General features: G+C 34.1%; 2 protein-coding genes across 4 annotated transcripts; both read left to right on the forward strand.

Annotated features, from left to right (window-relative positions):
* The first annotated feature begins 157 nt into the window (after positions 1–157).
* LOC105335509 (glutamic acid-rich protein) lies at positions 158–3650 on the forward strand. The gene is made up of 3 exons (XM_011439415.4): positions 158–290; positions 1234–1338; positions 1438–3650. The coding sequence occupies exons 1-3, from the start codon at positions 243–245 to the stop codon at positions 2113–2115; spliced, it is 831 nt and encodes a 276-aa protein (XP_011437717.3). The 5' UTR covers positions 158–242; the 3' UTR covers positions 2116–3650.
* An 811-nt stretch (positions 3651–4461) lies between these two features.
* On the forward strand, positions 4462–11190 carry LOC105335510 (PDZ and LIM domain protein 3). 3 transcript variants are annotated; one of them, XM_034458764.2, is made up of 9 exons: positions 4462–4773; positions 5791–5942; positions 6257–6395; positions 7850–8046; positions 8333–8568; positions 9200–9308; positions 9410–9495; positions 9714–9851; positions 9990–11190. In XM_034458764.2, the coding sequence occupies exons 1-8, from the start codon at positions 4645–4647 to the stop codon at positions 9812–9814; spliced, it is 1149 nt and encodes a 382-aa protein (XP_034314655.2). In that variant the 5' UTR covers positions 4462–4644; the 3' UTR covers positions 9815–9851; positions 9990–11190. The 3 variants fall into 3 exon arrangements, with proteins under 3 accessions (XP_034314655.2, XP_065922020.1, XP_011437719.3); XM_066065948.1 differs by having other exon boundaries at positions 4463–4773; positions 9714–11190; XM_011439417.4 differs by having other exon boundaries at positions 4465–4773; positions 8333–8394; positions 9714–11190.
* The last annotated feature ends 1698 nt before the right edge of the window (positions 11191–12888 follow it).

Consider the following 12888-nt stretch of genomic DNA (forward strand, 5'->3'; position numbering starts at 1 on the left):
TTTTAAGTTGAAAAAGAAAATACACTATTTATTATTGAGGCCCAATGTACACATTTTAAAAACCAACAATCATTTCTTGGAATGACAAACACAGCGGTTCTTTAGATATATTGAATTTAAAAAGTCAACGTAATTCTAACAAAGTTTTCGCGTAAAGTCATTACATTTTAAACGTTTTATAAATGACGTTACGTTTTTCGCCATGGTTACATCGGTAAACTAGCGGCCATGCAAGAAAGAAAATGAAAAGAAAGAGTTCAACTAAGAAAACTTCTGAGGATCCCGATACGGTAATAATGGTGGTTACTATGTACGCATGATGTAATGCACAGATTGGTTCAACGATTGTTTTATTATCGTGTACGCACATCGAATGCAAAGGTCGATTCTACGACTGTTCTTTTACTATGTACGCATAATGTAATGCATAATCATATCGTTTCAACAATTGTCATGTACAATTACTGAAAACCGCTATGTGATGATCTGCAAACAAACTTGTACTATCATCATACTGCAATGCACCTGGTGCTGCTTCATTCAGTTCTTATTCATTGTAAGTGTAAGTTATAGCCTATAAAATAAAAACTAATACGTATGGACCTTTATACAAAATATCGTCTCCAAAAATTAATTGCTAGTCAGTCAAAGAGAAAGACAGTGCTAAGTTTTTGAGAGCGCTTAATTACCTCTTTTTACGGTACGTCTGTTTCACAATGGGAAATTTACGTCATGTCAATGCGCAGTTGCGTATTGACAATAATTTGAGGCCTTTTGGGGTTCAGATGCTGTTTTTGTTTAAGTCTTATTTATTTACCCTATTTTTGTTTGTGCTTCTTCTACTGCACCGTAAATCCGTCAGAACGTCTTAAAAAACACCCACTCGTGTATATACATGGGTACATCTGCCAGACTTCTCCTTACTTACAGACTTATCGCTGATTTAATTGTCATAACACACCGACATATTCACGCGCTAACAAGTCAGACACTATTTCTTGACTTTTCTGGAGCGATTGCGGCGCTTAATGACACAAATCTTAGGACGTTCATAACTTCATACCCTATCAAGAAAAGTTTATGATAAAGTACAGTACATTTCCATTATCCGGTAAAAATACACGTAAATCATATTTTAAAAAATTATATGCTACATAAGTAATAACAAACTGTATTTTTGTAAGTAAATAAAATTTTTTTAACAAATAAGTCATTACATAATGTATTTTACAGATAAGGGATGTAGTTGACATGATCAATGACGTCCCTGTGGACTGGAAAGGATTCAAGATACCGAAAAAATCGACCAATCAAAATCCAAACATTACAAAAAACCAAGTATGTCTGTCTGTCATTCGTTCTGTCGCTCTTTATGTATCGATTATCATAGTTTACTTTCATGTGATTTTAACGATGACTGACATTCTGCTTTAACAGAGAATCGAGCCAGATGACCGGGCGAACATACGGGAAAATTGTCTGGAGAACGGAGAATGGAACAGACCCAAAAATCAGACACATCCGCATCCAACAGAGAGGTTAAAGTCAGTCAAGCAACATTCTTTCGAAAAGAAAATACTCAAAAAATCTCATGAAAAGAAGGAAAGGATCTGTAATTCAGAACAGTTAGACTCAAATTCAGAAGAGAGGGAAAGTAAGCAAAAATCATTGAGTAGAGGACATAGAGATGACTTTGAAATAAGCAAGCAAGATAAAGTCGAAATACGTAGAAAAATGTTCGAGGAGAAATACTGGAAGACGCAGATACAGAGGAGGTATGGGGTGGACCAGAGCCCCTATCATCACTTACTAACTCATCAAGAACACAGTGCAGACCCTAGACTGCAAAAGTGTGCATCATCACCCCTACCCACCCCCATACCCGCCCAGCCTTCGCCTTCACCATCACCAAAGCACGACTCCCAGGAACCCAGGGGCACGGATCATACGATGGACAAGGCTCGAAGGGAGTTGTTTACCATTGACAGTGCCAAGCAGAGACGTGAGCGCGAGTATGAGGAGCGGTTACAGAGAGAATTCGAGCGGAGTAGAGAGGAGAAGAAGGGCGGGCCCAACAAAGCACCGCGTGTGTGGTTCTATGGAACAACTTATTAGTTATTGCTGTCGTTTGTTTTTTTTCACCCACAAATCAATGGCCATCTGCTTTTGCTTCATAACACGTCTCTTTCATGTCGAATGATGTATACATGATTGGCATGGTACAATTATTTTGAATTTTTGTAAATAAAATTCTGAAATTTGTGAGGGCTTTTTCGCGTGATCGCGAATTTGTAAGATATCCTTTGTATGATAATTTATGATAATATCTTAATTCTTTTTTAATAACTGGAAATGTTGAATTGATAATTGATAATTTTTTCTAAAGATATGAACAATATATAATCGATTTTTTGCTGTCTTTCATTCACACATGTTATACATCTAACAGATAAAAAAATCTCACGACAACAACAATAATTTCCTAAATTAAAATTATTGGAGTATTTGTTTGTAGTGGCTCCATGTTTTGAAAAATGAAATACTGTACTCTTTTTGGTTTGAACCTATTTTATTGTAATATAATTACGATGGGATTGGGCACAAATTCTAAAACTTCTGTAGACCTCTTCCAATACAAAAATGACATATATGTAAACAATTTTCACATGCAATTTTTTTTTGTATACTATACTTTTGTTGCATTTTAAAGATCAAAATAGAATAAAACAATATGGCTGGCTTTTCCTTTATTGATGGCTGGTTCGATGATATTTTTTTTTAATTGCATTTTTTTCATATTTGATGTCTTGATTGCACTTCCTACAATCGTCATATAATTTATAACTTAGAAAATAGAATGGTTAATATTTGATAACAAAATTCAAAAACAAATTAAAAACGATTTCATATCGTTGGGGCGGGTGGGGACGGTTAAGAGTCATACAAATGTTTGTCATCCGACATCGATAAATAAATAACACATTTAAAAAGTCATAACACTTTGTACATTCTTTGTAATTAATTAAATGGTTTTCTGAATAAACAACGGAAATACGGGTTAGTTACAGTATAAGAAGACTAAATACCTGATAATTTATAGGACATGATTTAAACTGAATTTTTTCAAAATTTATTTCTCCATTTTTAATATCTAGAATAGTCAATATGGATGTTTTTAATGTTTTGTCAAAAATATCAATTATATTCGTACACAAATACCATAATGAAATTGCACAGTATAGTTCTTAACGTACACTGTACCACAACTTAGTTTAGTATGTTACACTGACGCAGCTTCTGACATAGATAGATCTACAAGTCAGATGTCGGAAATGTCGGACAAATCAGTCGGCGTTTATTAAGGATGGAGAGGGAGTTTCTACACGACCCGTCAGGCCGTGTATTGTATATCGTGTAGTGAGGGTAAAAAAGGTCATAGATTCCTCCGCTAGGCTATTAGTGCCTTTAATCTGGGTTTTGTGATATTTTGATGTGATGATTTTCTGAGATTTATTGAAAAGTAAATTTTACTGCAAAACTTATCGATTTCTGTGAAAAAGATTTAGCCCATATAGAGAAATGGGTTATCTAAATATAACTATGTACATGTATGTGTAAACATTTTGAGACAGAATAAAAGATAAATTCTTCGAATCGATTACTTCCCTTTGGACTCCTAAAAAGCCCTTCATCTCGATTTAAGATTTATTCGTATCAATCTAATTAAAATTAGACGTTCTGAATCCGCTACCGCTTTGAGAAGCGGTAGCGGATTCAGAACGTCTAATTTTAATGAGAAGCGGTAGCGGATTCAGAACGTCTAATTTTAATTAGATTGTATTAATATATTCGTATTTAATAATGATTTTTTGGTCTTTTTATATCATTGAAAAAAATTAACAGTAAAAGTTTATAAAAAAATATAAAAAGTTTTATTACAGGTACAGTAAATATTGATAAATTAATTGTTTATATGCTACATGTATTATATGCTTGTATTTACCTCCACTATAAGTATTTTCTCCTTTATTTCTTAATAAGACAATCGATTGTGATTAACATAGAAACTAAAGCCCGGCCATTTCACAACCATGTTTTGTTTCTGTTATGCTTTCTAACTTCATTCCCGCACGAAGCACCAAAGATTGAATATGTTACATACATGTATAATAAAATGTAGATATATACAAGGTAGTTATATATAGAATTCAAGATGCATCGCACAAAATTCCAAGGCATTTAATCAATCACAAAAATTGTTATATTTATTGTTCAATTTAGTGTATATCGAGTTTCACGGGGGCAACATTTTTGAGGAGGTAAACGGTTGATCTATTCTACCTATATGATACGTCACATTACTGCATATCAATATTCAGCACTCGCTGACTAAACCCCGCCCAATACACCGGCGCTCTTTAAAACTGGTGTGTGTATTCCAGTTTCTCTTGAATAATCGTAAGACACATCGGAATGTATGACCCGCCCACAGCAGGCTCTCACAACATGACGTCTGGTGTAAATAACAACAAAAGGAACGTGTGCAAAAAATGAACCATACATCAGTTAAACAGTACCAGATGCCCTCGGTAGAGAGAAAGTGATACCCAGTCCCAAGACGCTCACAGACAGACAAACGGCAGGATGTCCAACTTAGAGTACCAGCCGGCGGAGACCCTAACCGTACAGCTCTACCGCCCCGACCCTAGTGTCTCCTGGGGATTTCGACTCCAGGGCGGGGTAGACTTTAGCACCCCCCTCTCCATACAATCGGTAAGTGCAAGTCTTACACAGGTGTCTCTGAAAAAAGCGTTTCCTAATCGTTTGATAGTTCGAGAAATAAATCGCGGTTCATTGGCAGTATTTAAAGGTTACTTAAAGTTCTGCTGAAAATAAACATAAGGCGCTTTTTTTAATACCGAGTTTCGCAGTAGTCTGTAGAATGTTGCTCTCTGCTATATTTGGTTTGCCGCTCAGTGGCATGAAAGAAGATACTTCCTATCGCCGGCGTTATGCGCGGATCAAATATTTCAATGCCTTATTGATTTGATCAAAGATTCGAATTGTCAACTTATGCCAAATTTCTGTGAAACTCTTGGATGTTATATTTATTTCAGCAATATATTTTTTTGTAAGGCTAATGCATGGAGTCAAAAATCAAAACACACTATTAATTAAAAATCAAATTCAATTTTTATAGAATAGGAATACTTTTGTTTTTTGCAATTCTGTGTTCTGCAATAATTGTGGGTTGATGTATTCCAGGAATTTCAAGGGTAGAAGGGAATGGAATTTTCATACAATTAGAATATATTATTACACATTGTAGCTCCTACCATGATTTAACCAAGCATTTTATAATCAAATCCATTTGTGTTAATCAAAATGAATAGATAGTAAAGCCTTTTCTGTATTTGAATGGTAAATATACTAGCTTTGATACTGTAAACATTGTGTTTTGTTTGCTATGAACCATTTATCATTTGTCCAAATTGTCCATATTTAACCTCAGTGAGGTGTCCCCAGGGATCATAAACAGGGACATTGGTTATTGTTATCTCAGTCTGGCCCTCTTTGTCCAAGCCTGTCTGTGACTTCGACCTTGACCCCATTCTTTTCATGCAGTTGCCTTTGGTTTTGATACAGTAAAAGTCAGATACTTATCTTGGTCAGTAGACATATAATCTGATTTGTTACAAACATTTCTGGTCAAACATGTTTATTCTTTTGGAATTTGTGGAGCATTGCTCAGTGGGTCCATCCAATGAAATAATCTAGAGCTGTTTGTAGGTGAACCCAGGGAGTGTGGCCGAGCGCAGTGGATTATTTGCAGGGGATGGAATCCTTTGCATTAACGATACCAATGCTGATGATCTCTCACACGAACAGGCCAAAATGTGTATCATCCGGGCAGGAAATACCATCACCATGACAGTTCAAAGGTTAATGCTGCTGTAGTAGTTATAACATATCTGTTATAATTATTTATTTTGACAAAGCATGTACATGAATCAATTTGGAGATGGTGCCTGTGCAGTATACATGTGTATGAATTTGCAGTTGGCTATAGATAATGCATTTTCATTTTGCTAAAAGCATTTATATATAAATATTAAAAAATTGGTGGCTGATAGCAGGTGACTTTAAAACTTCTCTAAAATAGGGTTACAAAAAATATGCCACTTTCTGTCTACTAATATGATTTTTCATGGGGGATGATGATGGTTAATATGGTTATGAACGAATTTCTTAAAAGAGGTGCAGTCAAAATTTGGAAACCCAAAGTGACTCCTATGTCGGACCTTCGACCTGCCCAGATGAACACCATCAAAACAGCCACAGGAGATGAGGTGCAAACTGTCCAGAAAACATCACTGACTCGTGAAAATCAACCAGTAAGTCTTCAATATAATAAAGAGACTTGCAAGTAAATTTTCAAGTGTTATATTCAATAAAGCATCTTGCAAGTCAATAGTCAGAGTGTTAGATTAAAAGCATCTTGTAAGTCAATAAATTGCTAAGAGATTTAAAAAATGATGTAGTTTGTAAGTCAATAGATGAGGTGCGACAATAATTCAACTTGTATGGCATTAGGTGAAGTGCTAGATTCAATAAAACTATTTCTAAGTCAACAGTCAAATCATTATGGATTTAATAAAACAAGTTGTAAGTCATTAGTTGAAGTTCCAAGTCAACAAAGAGTCTATAAAGTAACTTATAGGTCAAAAGTCATATTGTATAATTCAATAAAGCAACTCGTAAGTCAATTGGCTAAATAAATGATTTGCTAGATTCAATAAAACTTGTAGCTTGTAAGTACCGGTACATGTAAATAGATGAAGTGCCAATTAACTTCTAAGTTAACAGTTTAAATGCTAGATTCAATGAATAAGGCAATTTGTAAGCAACACATATTAAGTCAAAAAGAACTCTTAAGACACCAGATTGCTTATTTTCAATAAATTCTTTCAATTATTCTTAAAGCTACAAAATTTACACCAAAGCAATTTACAGATTTGCTTGATTTGGAGCCAGTTACATAGCCCCTTCAATATTTCTTATACTTTCTTTAGTAAGTGTTAATTTGATTTTAAAGAAAGATATTGGCCTTTCTGTTGTTTAGAATTTATAGCCTGTATGTATATTTGATTTTGAAATGATTGTTACATTCTCCCCGAGAATTGATATCTTTTGGAGACCTCTCTCTTTACTTCATTGACTCATGCTGTCTGTATTTCAGACCTTTCATTCTCTGTATAATGAACCTTAATTTTTAAATACTTGCTTTACTCTTTGTTTTACAGTGTGTTCTGTTGATGATTCACTGTAAGTTTCATCAATTTAGATGCATTAAGTTTTTTTAAACCCCAAAATCTTAATGCCTTACTCATTTGAACTATTTCCTTAAAGTTCCGTTTACAAATTCATGCAAAGACATTTAAATTTTCCTTTTAAAATGATGAACGTATGGGAGATACCTCACCTGTCATGACCTGTAAATCACATTGGAATGCACATGCACAAACCAATCTCAATCACAGATTCTAGGCAATACATGCTCATAACATGGAAAAGAAGAATCCTTCCTCAATGTTGTACTGTTATTTAATGAAGGCTAGTGGATCGTTAAACCTGATTTCAGTGACCCCTGAGCAATTTAAAAAGTTCTGATTTTTCACCTTACTCACTTTTTCATCTTTGCTCCCAAAAGAGCACCCCTTCTGCATTGGTCTATATTTCATGTTTTAAAATTTTGATCCCTCCACAACTTTTCTGAATTTTACACTGGATAATTTTCTTTTTTGTTACTTTAGACATAAGTCACTTTAATTGACTGCTTTTCCTGTAGGAACCTTTGAACATTGGTAGCAGCTACAATAGATCAGGCAAGCCTTTTGCAGCACAGCGCCAGGTCCAGTCTCCAAAGCAGGCTGTGCCCAATGTTGTCCATGCCCAGTTTAACTCGCCCATTGGTCTGTACTCGGCCAATAATATTGCTGACACATACGCAGCCCAGACGGCAGGAATTCAACAACAAATGCAAGAGTAAGGTTATACTTGATTAAAACAAACCAAGCTGTGGTGAATCATTGCAACCACAAAATGTTTCATAATATGTTACAAAGTGTGTTGAAATTCTCATGGTCAAGTCAAAGCATACACTTTGCCGTAATTGCTAACCAGGTGTTTGGAAAAAAAATTGATAGATCACTTCTCCTAACCTTTTGGTTGTGTTTAGCATATGTAAAATCTAGCTAATGCGAAAAAAAGATAATCAAGTTGTGATTAAGCATGCAGTGGAGCATTACAAATGGCAATATTTACTTTTCAGTTTAGATGTAACTCAGAGTCCTGTTGGGGCCAAGATGAGTGGCACCTATCAACCTCTGGAAGGTGAAGAGACAACTGATGATGCTGTGCCTGTTGTGAACTCTGATGATGCTGATGTGACCCCTGTGACCTCTGATAATCAACTGTCATGTGACTCCCAAAATTCATCTTCTAACCAACCAGAATCAACCTCACAAATTGATACTAATTCGCATGATGCAAATGAATCTAAGCTCAGTATGTTGTGGTTTTTCAATTTGTTTTAAAAACAAGATTGTGAGTGGTGTGTTAAACAATTAAAAGTGGTAATCAGCTGGTAATGGAACATGTACAATAAATTATTTGGTTTGCATGGTCATGTAATGGAAAATAATTTGTATAACAATTTTTAAAATAAAAAACAATTATTTAAGGAAAATATGTTAATGCTTAAATTTGAGATACCAGTATTGCTATATAGTTAAAACACTTTTGTGATAATCTAAAAACATTTTTAAAATTTAATTATATTGATTTTCATTTACCACATGGCAAGCTAGAATGATTGGTTTTCTATAGTGATCAGTACAAACTTTAAGTATCCACTTTGGTTTAGTTTTTGTGTTTTTACTGGGTGTTTTGACAAGTGTGAATCTTCAGACTATTAACTCTCTCATTCGTGTTGTATTTGTTTTGCTCTAAATAATTCTAGGAATGAAACTTAACTTTTACTTGAATAATTCTGATTTGCTTTTTGAATGTCTCTGAACTTGAAAACATTTTGAGTGTCAATTTATATTTTATAGTAATAAGTATATGAATCAATCAATTTTCAACTGACCCTCTGTTTGCATTAGTCGATGAAAGGAGTCTCCTCTCTTACTTACAGACAAACCTTCAGGGTTCCGGTCAGTGAGGGCTCCTGATGCTGTGGATCCATCCCAATCCAAACCTGCCCAGGAAAATATGCATTGTGGGGACTGCAACATGCTTGTCACGTAGGTACTTTTACAATTGGAGCACTTCAAGTGCAGAGAAGTAATAAGAGCCTGTTAAGGAGCAGTAATTTCTGAATCTGGCAATGTGTTTTTGCTTGTAGGGGAGTTTTTGTGAGGGTGAAAGGTGTACCATATCACCCACAATGTTTTAAATGTACTTCCTGTGGGGTAAACTTGAAGCAAAAAGGTAAGGTTTATATAAGTTGTTGAATTAAAATATACAATATCCCATGTCTCTGTTTTTATTGTACTCTAAAGTGAAAAACTTTATTTTTACTAAGGAAAAAGATGTGTAATTTTTCAAAAACCAGTTATACACTTGTATTCAAAATTTTTCATTGTAAATGCTCTGACATATGAAGAAATTGATACATATGTTTGCTAAATGAGTTTTTGGCTTTTCAGGCTACTTTGTCGTTGATGGACGATTATACTGTGAAGTACATGCCAAACAAATTGCCCAGCCCCCTGGTCCAAACATGAAGGCTGTTCCTGTGTACCGCTGAAAGAAATTAGTCCCCCATGAGATAACTATGATACTGTGTTAGTACCTTCAGTTGATGATGATTGTATTATCACACTAACTCAACATCAGTGTGTTAATTTATTATACAATAAGGTGGGATCTAGTTCCATATGTATGATTTATATTTATGCATGATTTTTTATTGACTTCAACAGAAATCCAGAGAATTATCTGCTCAAATGTACCTGAACTTTACCATTATGGACGATATTGGATAGAATTCATGCATATGAAACTTTATCCCTGTAGAGTGTGTGTTGAACCTTGAATGAAAACGTATTTGTGTGTCATTATTATCCCAATATATTTATACACTAGTGTATGCCCCTGAGATTCAGGATAAACTGAATATTTTACATCTCCCACGGGTTTATAGTCAATAGATCTAAGTCATTGTTTGTGTTTATCGGGAGTTTTTTCCTACTGGTCATGTAAAATGCACAGCCATCTCCATTTTCTTTGACATTTTAGAACTCTTTTCAACAATTGTGCAATCCCTTGATTCAATTAAACAAGTTGAATTAACTAACCATTCAATGACTGCTGAAAATACAAAACATGTACATTAAAATCCCCAATATACTATTGCTTATTTATTGTATAACCTCAATGATTATGCTATATAGTCTTCCAGAATTTACTTGTATATTTACAAAAGCTGCACTCTATTGTTTGTTTTTTTACCTACATATTTTGTGTGTTCTAGTTTATTATTTATAGCATGAATTATACATACCTTCTATAGTTTACATTTACATGTAGTTGCTGTAGGGTGAGATAGGAGTCTGCCAGTCTCTTATCATGTGTACACTCACTGTTAAAAAGAGCACCTGTTTCTGAATTACTTCCCCTGATAAAAAGATCGTTCTTAGGCCCCTGTTCTAAAAGAGTTGATTTGGTTGTACTATTTTTTCATTATAATAACTTTTAGTTCCATCTATGAATCTTGCATTTGGCTCCCTTGGTTGGAGTAAGACTATAGCTAAAATATGACTATAGAAAATGTCTTTTAAGGGGTGGGTTTTGGAATGGGCATGCAGAGTTTTGGGCTCATTATATATTTGGTCAGATCTAGATGCAATATTTATTTGATAGAAAGTGGAAGATAGGGCATTACAGTTTCCTTCCACATTTCTATATGACACAAACTTGGTCTTTTAAACTCCAAATTTGACTCGTCTCATTCAATTGGTTGCATCCTTTAATGTTGATAACAGGGTTTTTTATGATATTATTGTCCTTAAAACTGTTGTGAATTGTGATACATTGTGTTGAGCATAATAAGATTACAATGAACCTTTATATGTGTACTGTGTGGTCAGTTGTTATTTAATTAAAAAGTTTATCACCGCTTTATTATTGCAGTTTTTCTGTTAAACATGTTTATAATGAGATATGCTTTTATATATTACAGATGCTTTGAAATCTGTTCAATAGAATATTTTCAAAAAAAAACTTGTTGCTTGTTATTTAGTACATAGTATCACCCCCCCCCCCCCCCAAAAAAAAAAAATATTTTATTATGTCTCAAAATTGAATAAGTATTATGATTTATGATGTAAATTTGGATATGTGATTAAATTGTTTGGTTACAGATGATTTACTATATTTTTTACCTGAATATTATTTTATAATAGGAAGCTTGCAATAAGTCAGAGAGCCAGTAATCAAACAGGTCATTTTGTATGGCCTTCATCTTTTGTCCAAAAAAAATAATCCGTATTAAAAATCTTTCAAAAGTTAAAAGTCTGGTATCTACCTTTTGCGATATGTTGGGTGACTTTTAGGGCCTTCACCAGAGTTTCAAACCCCCGTATTTGGTGTTTTTAAATGCCCGTGTATCTTGGCAGGAAAAGAAGATTAGTAAAATTTAATGTCTAAATACATAACAGACATGGAGAGTGGTAGACCTGGCCTCATGTTGGAAGGTTTAAACACTGAACCGGCTACTGCTAACATAAACACAGTTATCTTCAGAGGGGTTTGATTAAATTGGAGTTTCTTAATCGGGCATTTCTCATTTCTCCCGATTACCTGAAGTAGTAAGGGGTTAAAGCAACAAAACACACGTGTACGTAAAATGAACATGGCGCATTATTAAGTATAGTCCAAAAATTTAGATACTAATGGTAAAATGTGGATCATCTTTCAACCATTATGTCATAATTTCGTAAATATATTGATATCATGAAAATTCAATGTAAAATTTTTTATAACATTAAAAATGCCTAACGAATAGTTGACATTTCAATAAATGTGTTAGAATAGTTTAATAACGTATGTTGTAATCTATACAGTTTTGTCGTAATTTTAACTGTCATCAAGTTTCATTATGACAAAATTTTTAGTTATAGACTAGTTCCGAGATCTGCTAGAATTTCAACTATAAACACGCTGTTTTGGATACGGCCAAAATCGGCGCTTGAAATGATGTACATGCATTATTATACTCTATGCGACTGGTCTGTTAATAAAAACAATGTTATTTCAAATACTTCGCTTTTTTATGTATCAAAAGCCATGAATTAATGTCCAAAGGGTAAGCTTTATAATCATATTTAAAGTAATTTTTACAGTACATTAGAATCACATTTCTACAAATAATGGTCAACATTTCCCTCCAAATTCAATAAAAAATGTCCTTGTCGGAATTTCTGGGCGTATCAATCGTGGTATCTTATCAGATAAAAAAATAAAATCATATCAAACAGGAAAAAAAACCGATAATTGATTTTCCATAGTATTCTTGTATAGGGAAAAACTAACGCTACTGCAAATTAATTGAAGTGTTTTATTTACAGATCGGGTGGGTGAAATATGCCTATGACTCTCGCATTTATCAATACAAAAGGACCCTGCTAATTTGGCAGGCATTTCCGCATACTCATTCACACTACAACCCTTTTTTAGATTTGTGACTAATTCTACCTAACATGCAAATTATACATATTAATGTTCCCCTGCCTTATTTGTACACACTTCCTATCGAGTGGGCGTTCCCCCACTGTCTACTCGGATACCTTCTAAGTCAACTAGTTCTCAGCTCTTCATAGC

This window comes from Magallana gigas, chromosome 7, assembly GCF_963853765.1.
Source record: "Magallana gigas chromosome 7, xbMagGiga1.1, whole genome shotgun sequence".
Classification (NCBI taxonomy): Eukaryota; Metazoa; Mollusca; class Bivalvia; order Ostreida; family Ostreidae; genus Magallana; species Magallana gigas.